Source organism: Ammodytes marinus, assembly GCF_949987685.1.
Source record: "Ammodytes marinus genome assembly, chromosome: 18".
Classification (NCBI taxonomy): Eukaryota; Metazoa; Chordata; class Actinopteri; order Uranoscopiformes; family Ammodytidae; genus Ammodytes; species Ammodytes marinus.
This window is the reverse complement of record NC_137222.1, coordinates 740,669-750,425: the sequence shown is the minus strand read 5'-3', so window position 1 is coordinate 750,425 and position 9,757 is coordinate 740,669. Positions and strand designations below refer to the sequence as shown.

At 40.3% G+C, this 9,757-nt stretch overlaps 1 protein-coding gene across 1 annotated transcript in view; it reads right to left on the bottom strand.

Moving 5' to 3' along the window:
• Positions 1-4,350: 4,350 nt before the first annotated feature.
• sez6l (seizure related 6 homolog (mouse)-like) overlaps positions 4,351-9,757 on the bottom strand; it is a gene marked incomplete at both ends in the record, with an annotated part of 24,644 nt that continues 19,237 nt past the window's right edge. Inside the window, 4 exons of the mRNA XM_080046551.1 lie at positions 4,351-4,383; positions 5,407-5,512; positions 6,186-6,300; positions 7,927-8,121. Coding sequence (XP_079902677.1) covers positions 4,351-4,383; positions 5,407-5,512; positions 6,186-6,300; positions 7,927-8,121 — 449 coding nt within the window. The remainder of the gene's footprint in view (positions 4,384-5,406; positions 5,513-6,185; positions 6,301-7,926; positions 8,122-9,757) is intronic.

Below are 9,757 nucleotides of genomic sequence, written 5' to 3'. Positions count from 1 at the left end.
TTTAATTGAGACATTAATGTAACATTCTTCTAGCTGTGTGAATGCCTTCGGTCCATTACACCTGTGTGGGTGTATAGCAGCACTCACACACATACACACACACACACACACACACACACACACACACACACACACACACACACACACACACACACACACACACACACACACACACACACACACACACACACACACACACTCAGCTTCTACATCATCAAGCATCTGCTAAAAGCTTCTCAACATGTTGAATTAACCGCAGTGGGTAAAAGCCTTTTGGGTAAATTAGCATCGAGGAAGCATTATCTTCCTATTAGCATTCAAGATGGCATGCAGAAGGAATCATTAGGGCTTTCAAATGGGTTTGGAAGGGAAATGCCCTGGGGGAAGGATTTGGCCCTCCCACCCTTCACGGTGTAGCCTACATCTGTTTTTTTAATTATTTCTTTCACTTTTTTTTCCCTTTCTTATGATCCCCATTATAACCCCTAGTAACAACTACAGCTCCGGAACATTCTTTAGAGACCAGTCTGGATTTTTTAAAATCTTCATCTCTATATTGCTTAATGGAAATGCTCTTTAATGACAATATTTCTATTGGGAATTTGGTAGAAATGTTGTCAGTAGTTTGTAGAAAAAAATCATAATGTTCATTCTACTCAAACATATGCCTATAAATAGTCAAATGAGAAATACTGAACACTTAGAGTGGTCTCTTATTTTTTTTACAGAGCTGTATTCTTCATGGGGTCCAGACATAAAAGATAGAACAAGACAAGACATTCAGCATTAGCCCATATAAATTATTAATTTAAAAATTTTAATAAATCAAAGAAATGGAAAGAGATATTTTAGTGGTTACTGGGAGGAGGAACCAGAGACCTCATGGTTACTGGGAGGAGGAACCAGAGACCTCATGGTTACTGGGAGGAGGAACCAGAGACCTCATGGTTACTGGGAGGAGGAACCAGAGACCTCATGGTTACCCAGCGACCTCATGGTTACTGGGAGGAGGAACCAGAGACCTCATGATTACTGGGAGGAGGAACCAGAGACCTCATGGTTACTGGGAGGAAGAACCAGAGACCTCATGGTTACTGGGAGGAGGAATCAGAGACCTTATGGTTACTGGGAGGAGGAACCACAGACCTCATGGTTACTGGGAGGAACCAGAGACCTCATGGTTACTGGGAGGAGGAACCAGAGACCTCATGGTTACTGGGAGGAGGAACCAGAGACCTTACTGGGAGGAGGAACCAGAGACCTCATGGTTACTGGGAGGAGGAACCAGAGACCTCATGGTTGCTGGGAGGAGGAACCAGAGACCTCATGGTTACTGGGAGGAGGAACCAGAGACCTTACTGGGAGGAGCAACCAGAGACCTCATGGTTGCTGGGAGGAGGAACCAGAGACCTCATGGTTACTGGGAGGAGGAACCAGATACCTCATGGTTACTGGGAGGAACCAGATACCTCATGGTTACTGGGAGGAACCAGAGACCTCATGGTTACTGGGAGGAGGAACCAGAGACCTCATGGTTGCTGGGAGGAGGAACCAGAGACCTCATGGTTACTGGGAGGAGGAACCAGAGACCTCATGGTTGCTGGGAGGAGGAACCAGAGACCTCATGGTTGCTGGGAGGAGGAACCAGAGACCTCATGGTTGCTGGGAGGAGGAACCAGAGACCTCATGGTTACTGGGAGGAGGAACCAGAGACCTCATGGTTGCTGGGAGGAGGAACCAGAGACCTCATGGTTACTGGGAGGAACCAGAGACCTCATGGTTACTGGGAGGAGGAACCAGAGACCTCATGGTTACTGGGAGGAGGAACCAGAGACCTCATGGTTACTGGGAGGAGGAACCAGAGACCTCATGGTTACTGGGAGGAGGAACCAGAGACCTCATGGTTTCTGGTCGACAACCTTTCCTCTAGGCCATCATACCACCAAAATACATGGTATGTTCCAATTTGACCTATACAGTACATGCTCATTGAAGTGAACGGAAGACAAAACTGCTCTATGTGAGGAATACAAAGGAACTCATTTACTTCAAAGAATCGTTTCATGAATATTAATGAGTAGATTGAAACATCTTGGTATGCTGGTGATGCTGTAGTTTAGCTGAGGATGTAAAGCAATGCTTCCACCAACCCCAGGGTCAGGACATGACGAAAGCTGAACAAACATTTTCATGTATTTAGATTTTAGGGAAATCAGAAAAATGTAAACAGATGTTTACTTTGATGACTTTTTATTTTCACACACGCACACACACACACACGCGTGCACACACACACACACACTTGTAGGTCCCGCTGTATATCCATATATCCATATAGGAAGCTAATACAAGGCTTTAAAGCTATAGTGAGTAAAAATTTTCATATAAATAAATGTCGGTTACATTCAGGCCATCACCAAAATGAGATGACACAACGTTGATTAAGCCTGTCAACTCCACAAAACTCTCTCTGTATTTCTCAGTATGGCACAAGACAGCAAAACAGAAAGAAAAAAACAACAGAATGCCAACATTTTTAGAAAATCTTTTTTATACTTTTTTATTAACGTTTTACCATTTATTTAGGGAAACTGTTAACGTTTGTCTTCTCATAATGAAAATGTACATTTTTAACAATCTGCATAAAACATCACATGTACAGTACATCAAAATAAATACATCATCTGGTGGTTCGATTTCAACTTTTTCACTCGAAATATCGCTCAGTTATTTTCTACGGCTATACAGCATATTTACATCAGCAACAGTGCACGTTTTTTCATTACATTTTTTTAAAGGGAGATTTGTTTACATTTGCAGACCCTGCAGTTAGTTTACAAAAAAACATATCTTCATGTAGAAGTCCTTAGTATTGAATAATTCTATCATCATAAATTAAAACACATTTTATTTTGAGGAACCTGGAACCAAACGTAAGACTATAGGATATGTTTGTAAACCAAACTGTGGGCCCTGCTGCTGTAAACAACAACAACAGTGAAACAGTAACTTTTCAGGAAGCTTTCTAACTTCAAACAGTGTTCCAGGGATCACATTTTCCTGTGAGAAAAGTTTGTTTTATTCGGTTATGAGAATTTACTTTAGAAAATGTTTCACTTCTCTGACACACCCAAAGTTACACAGTGTATCTTTAATCGTGAGGCAGTCCAGCCCACACACATCAGTCTAACTTGTAGTGTTCTAACTTTATAAAGTCTTAAAGGAATAGTTTAAAATGTTTTTATTTTGAGCTTGCTGCCTCACTCTTAAGTTCAAGAATTCAGATTTTTTCATTTGAACAAAAATACTAAAAAGAAAAAGTGCTTCAATCATCTCTTTCCACATTCCTCATACTGTGTCCTTCAAAGTCCTTCCACACCCAAACCTCTCCACTTCTTCACACCATGTCCGTCGATGGTCAATCTCAGATGATCTTAAGCCTAGTTTCCACTGAACAATGCAGTTCGGTTTGGTACAGCACACTTTTATTTTATTTTTTATTTATTTATATAGAAGGGACAGTGCACATTGATACATGAAAGTTCAACATGTATATGTGCCAGATTTAGCGATGCAGACTAAATTTCACCTGTAAAAATTACATTTTCACTGTTAAAAGTTGGAAATTCGGGTAGCATAATAAGCATAATAAACGGTGCCGCACCTATTTTTGTCACCCTTTCGTTTGGGTACCAAGCTGTTCCCAAAAGGGGTAGAGCTACATACTGCAGTCAATTGAATGATCTAAATAAATGTGATGTAATTAAAAATGTGTTCTTAATGACCTGCCTGGTTCAAAGGTGCTCCGAGGAACTTTAAGTCTGTATTAATTCTAGCGCCCCCTTTGGACAAACCTGGTAGTGTTTTTTTACTGCACCAGCTGTTGTTCCTGGGTGAGCGTATACCCATGACAAAGGCATAAAGAAAAACTATATAAAAATAGCATTCTTTGCACTGATGGTCTCGTTTGTTGTTACATGTAATTTATGATCATCAGGGGACAAATATGTCATAAACATTAAAAAGTTCTTCGTAGCACCTTTAATAAAGGTAAAATGAATAAAATAAATACAGTTCTAGGGTTAAAAAACCATACCAAACTAAACCGTGCCGAACCGAACTGTGCTACTCAGTGTAAACGAGGCATTTGGGTCATTTCACTTCCTTATCCATTGGCACTGTTCCAACACTGATCTCCTTGCCTGTTTGAAAGGGCTGGCCATTGTTTATGACATCATTTATTTGTATTTACATCGTCTCCGTCAGAATGAGGGAGTGTTGGGATGCAGCAGTCGGTCTCAAGTTCAGAAAATGTCTTTATTTTTTATTTTCGTGATGAGGTTTCTTCTCTCATATCGAGACTTCGTATTCACGTGTGTCCTGCTGTAAGTAGAGAGGGAGGGAGAGGGAGAGAGAGAGAGAGGAAGAGAGAGAGAGAGAGGGAGAGAGACACAGAGAGAGAGGTAGAGAGGGAGAGAGAGAGAGAGAGAAAGAGAGAGAGGTAGAGAGGGAGAAAGAGAGAGAGAGAGAAAGAGGGAGAGAGAATACATTGAGGATTATCATTCATTTGTTCATGTTTCCTTTATTCATTCTCGGAAGATCAATTTAGGGGTGACCCTCAATTACAATGGTGTCGGGTGAAAACACAATACACACAAAAAACACGGTGCAAATACACAGCAAATTGACAAAGAGACAAGAACAATTAAAACATTCAGATCAAATGAATGAAGCAGCAGTGATAGCTTTTGTCAGCACGTGAAATTTGGAGAAGTGACAAAAATATGTGTTACATTCATTCAATCATTCATTCATTCATTCACTGTACATGCAATGCTTTTTCCTGTTTCCATAAAAAACGCAAAATGCCACTGGGTTTAAGGACCTGACGTTTAAAGGATTTGAGATATCACGTTATAATCATGACTTATGATTTGGCAAGCCTTCATCTCATAATAAAGCAATCAATCATTATTTCATTATAACTTGATACATATCACGTTATGAAGAGACACTGAGATATGTTTTTAATTTCCTTAGTGACATTAAAGGAATACTTCACCCATACGGAACCGGCGTTATATCATTATAAAATCGCTATTATAATATAATGAATGAGGTTTTTTCTTCGCTCAGTCTTCCCTTGGCCCAGCTGTCCTGTTAATCCTTACTCTAAATTTTCCCATGTTTATGTATAGGGTTAGACAGTGAGACCATAAAACACTCTTTCTGCCTTTTCTCAGGCTGGGATGAACCGATTTCTAAAATGTTTTGCACTATTTATACTACATAGGATCTCAGAGTTCAATACGCCTTCATATTTCCACCGGTGAAGTAGGTCTTTAATGCACTTCAGCAGTGAGGGAATTGTGAGGTTAATAATATAATACGTCTATGTGCTCTCACCCCTCCTGTCTCGTAGAGCGGGTTGTCAAACTCTGTCTCCACGGTGATCTGTCTGTAGGGATGAGGATAGATCAGAGGCAGACGCAGGTTGGAGTGATATCTGCATCTGGTGAGAAGGAGAAAAATATAGTTTATTTATTTATTTTTTGTCATTTTTATGCTTTATTGATAGTGTAGAGACAGAGTTGAAATGGGGCAGAGAGGGGAGTGACATGCAGAGAACGACCGTGGGCTGGAATCGAACCCTGGTCCGCTGCTGGCCGAGGCCCATGGGGGGGGGGGACGCCCTACCAACTGAGGTAAGGGCGCCCCCTACTATAGTTTATTTCAGATGGATAGATTGTCTTTTCTGATTCATATTGTTGCATCTTAGACATAACATTGACATTAAGAGTAATTAAGCTGTACAGATTGTAAGTATTTTAATTAAGTATAATTCCCAAAATACACATTTCAACAAACAATGAAATAGATAGATAGATAGATAGATAGATAGATAGATAGATAGATAGATAGATAGATAGATAGATAGATAGATAGATAGATAGATAGATAGATAGATAGATAGATAGATAGATAGATAGATAGATAGATTGATAGACAGACATATAGATTGATAGATGGACAGACAGACAGACAGACAGACAGACAGACAGACAGACAGACAGACAGACAGACAGACAGACAGACAGACAGACAGACAGTTATAGACAGACAGTTATAGACAGATAGGCAGACAGACAGACAGACAGTTATAGACAGACAGCCCTTTCTCTTACCGTGTGACGTAGACATAAGCCCCTCCCAGCAGCACAGACAGCAACAGAACCAGTATGAAGATAGCCAGAGCAATGTTCCCCCCACCTAGAGTGGAGCCTGCTGTAGCCTCAGCAACTAAAAGACAACAACGCAAGTAAACAAGGTTAATTAAAGGGCAAAAATATAATCTAGAGATACAAATAAAGCCTGTTAAAGTCCTATTGCAGACACTAGATGGCTTAGCAAACTGTGGGGGATGAAATAAAACACACACACAAATAAAACCAAACATTGGGATTTTATTTTGGCGGGGACTGGGAGATGTTTGCAGATGCAGGAAAGGCACACGCAAGCAGGTGAAGTGCTGGTGTATTTATTTGCTTTGTGAAAATGAAGTGTGTGTGTGTGCGTGTGTGTGTGTGTGTGTGTGTTTGTGTGTGTGTGCGTGTGTGTGTGTGTGTGTGTGTGTGTGTGTGTGTGTGTTTGCTCTGATCCCCTGGGCTGAAAAATGTAATTTCAAACTGTAAAAATGAAAAAAGTTCAGCAAACTCCAATTTTCAAGGTAACTTTCGTCACTAGATTTTTGAGTTTTGAGGCACAACCTTAACACACAACTTATTCATTTTCGTTCAGAAAGTTTTGAACACTGTTTAATGTTTGAATCAACATTTTGACCGACTTGGTTTTGTTTGTTTTCTGTACGACAGAGAATTACAGGCACAACTCTAGTTTGTAGAACTCAAAGTTTTTAACACATATGAAAACAATTTTATTAGGTGTACGTATGAATGCTAAGTTATCTCAACAAAAAATACGCACACGCACACACACACAAACACACACACACACACACACACACACACACACACACACACACACACACACACACACACACACACACACACACACACACACACACACACACACACACACACACAGGGAGACTCACCTTCCAAACCACCAAGATGGCAGTCATAGTCATGGTTGGCTGCAAGACATCTCTCTGTCAGTAAGTGCATATGAAAAAAAAAAATGTCACACGTCCGGTCGAGTTTGTATTCTTTTAAAGCAATAGTGCGTATCTTTTTCACAAGAATGAATGTCGGTTACATTCAAGCCATCGCAAAACGAGTTGACACAAAGTTGATTAAGCCTATCAGCTCCACAAAACTCTCTCTGTATTTGTCAGTATGGCAGCGTTTACAAACTGGTGTCACCCCCCCCCCCCTTCTCCCCCCTGACACTGGTGCAGGAGCTCAGACAAATCCCAAGGAGAGCCCAAGAAATGTTTCAGTTGTTGATTCTACAGCTAGGATAGTTTTTATTGTGAAAGGTAATTTGCATGCATAGGGTTTGTGACCAAGCTGCATCGACAATCATTGGGTAAAAAAGTAATTGTAGAATATTGTGTTCATGCATCAATACAAAAGGGAAAGAGAATAAGGGAGGGTGTCATTCCACACACACATTAGGGTTGCAACGAGGAACTTGTAGTTGTTTATTGCAGCTGCCCCTCTTTGGACAAAAGCGGTAGTGTTTGTACCACACCAGCTGTTGTTCCTGGGTGAGCGTACCCATGACAAAGGTGTTAAGAAAAACTATATAAAAATAGCATTCTTTGCACTGATGGTCTTGTTTGCTGTTATATGTAATTTATGATCATCAGAGGAAAAATGAGACTGTTTCAGAAATATTTAAAAGTTCCTCGTAGCACCTTTAAATAATTAAATACATAAAAAATAAATCTTGGTAAATTCTTACCCCTGCAGAGTGGAAGCGGGCCGCTCCAAAACGATGGATTACCCATAATGCATTTGATGGCGACCTCGCCGATGGCCTCGTAGCCTTGGTAACAGACAAAGGTGAGCGACTCGCCCGGCAGGTACATTCTCTTGGACAGCACCTGGTAACCGTTGTCAGGGAGACCGGGGTTCTCACAGGAAACTGATTCTTCAGCTGGAGAAAAAGTAGTAGAAGAAGAAATACAGTTAATAAAAATAAAGGATTTTAGTGTGTGTGTGTGTGTGTGTGTGTGTGTGTGTGTGTGTGTGTGTGTGTGTGTGTGTGTGTGTGTGTGTGTGTGACTGTGTGTGTGACTCTTTATGGGTGGATGTATTAAGGTAGAGTGTGTAGTATTGGAGTATTTGTTGTCATCTAGTATTGAGATTCTAAATGTCAACGCTCCCTTGCTAACCACTAAAGAATTTAAAGAAGCTACGGTGGCCTTCAAGGACAAGAAGCTAGTTACTAAAGATGGCATCATCCACCACTGCCTCAAGTCTTTCCACAATATCATGATAATATCGTGATGAGGTGAAGATCTATTAGTTATTTATTCTATAGTACTTCTTCTTCTTGGTCTTCCAACAGGTGCATTTCCCCAGGACGCCCACTATATATAAAAACGTGTAAAGCTGTTGAGTTTGTCCGTTCTGTGCTACTGTAGAAACATGGCGGTGCAACATGGCGGCCTCAGCGCCCCGCTCCTATAGATATAAAAGGCTCATTCTGATGTCATAAAAAAAGAACTTACTAATTTTTCAAGCGAGTATACACTAATTAAAACATTCTTATAAATATTACATTCCATTTCTACCAAGTCTGTTCTAAATATGGATATGATTCTGCCACTAATCCCGGACGACATTTATACACGGTGACATTTTGGATTCTTTTCAGTTCTTCAACACGAATTAGACACATTCCCTGCGTTCCAATCCCCATATTAAATACTATTTAGAATGCCACAAAAAGATTTAGGATGTCCCAATACATGCACGTCAATTGTAGTATGCTGAAAATACACAATTGCCCCACTAACTCCAATAGCATTTTGGAGTATTTCGTCTTTATTCTTGACATTTCTCGACATAATTAAAAGAAATCTTCCTTATCTGATTTTTTTTTCTCTCCTGTGGCCCCTTAAACTTTTCTGTACTTTAGTATGTAGTGCAGTGAAAAGAAAAAGTATATGATTTGGAACGTAGGGATTTTTTTATGAGGTCATAATTCTTTATTTAAATATTCAAGTGATTATACAATTATTAAAACATACTTATGAACATTACATTACATTTCTACCAAGTATGTTCTAAATATGAATATGATCCTGCTGTTAATCCCAGTACTGGGGTTTTTGGTTGGATTCTATTCAGTTTTTCAACACGAATTAGACACATTTTTTCTTATACATTTCTTTTTCAGCGTGCGAGCGTTAGTGACAGATTGTGACAGTTGGCTGTGAGGTGACATGACTCATGTTTAATCTCCTCCCACTTCTCCAGGTGGTGAGAATGATTGGTACGCCGCATTAACATCTCATTTACATATCAAACACATAAGCACACACACACACACACACACACACACACACACACACATGCATGGAAACAGAGACTCACACACACACACACACACACACACACACACACGCACAGAAACAGAGAGACACACACACACACACACGCTTGCATACACACACACATACGCGCAAACAGAGACTCACACACACACACACACACACAAAAAGAGAGACTCACATAGACAGACAGACACACACACACACACACACACACACTCACACTCACATACA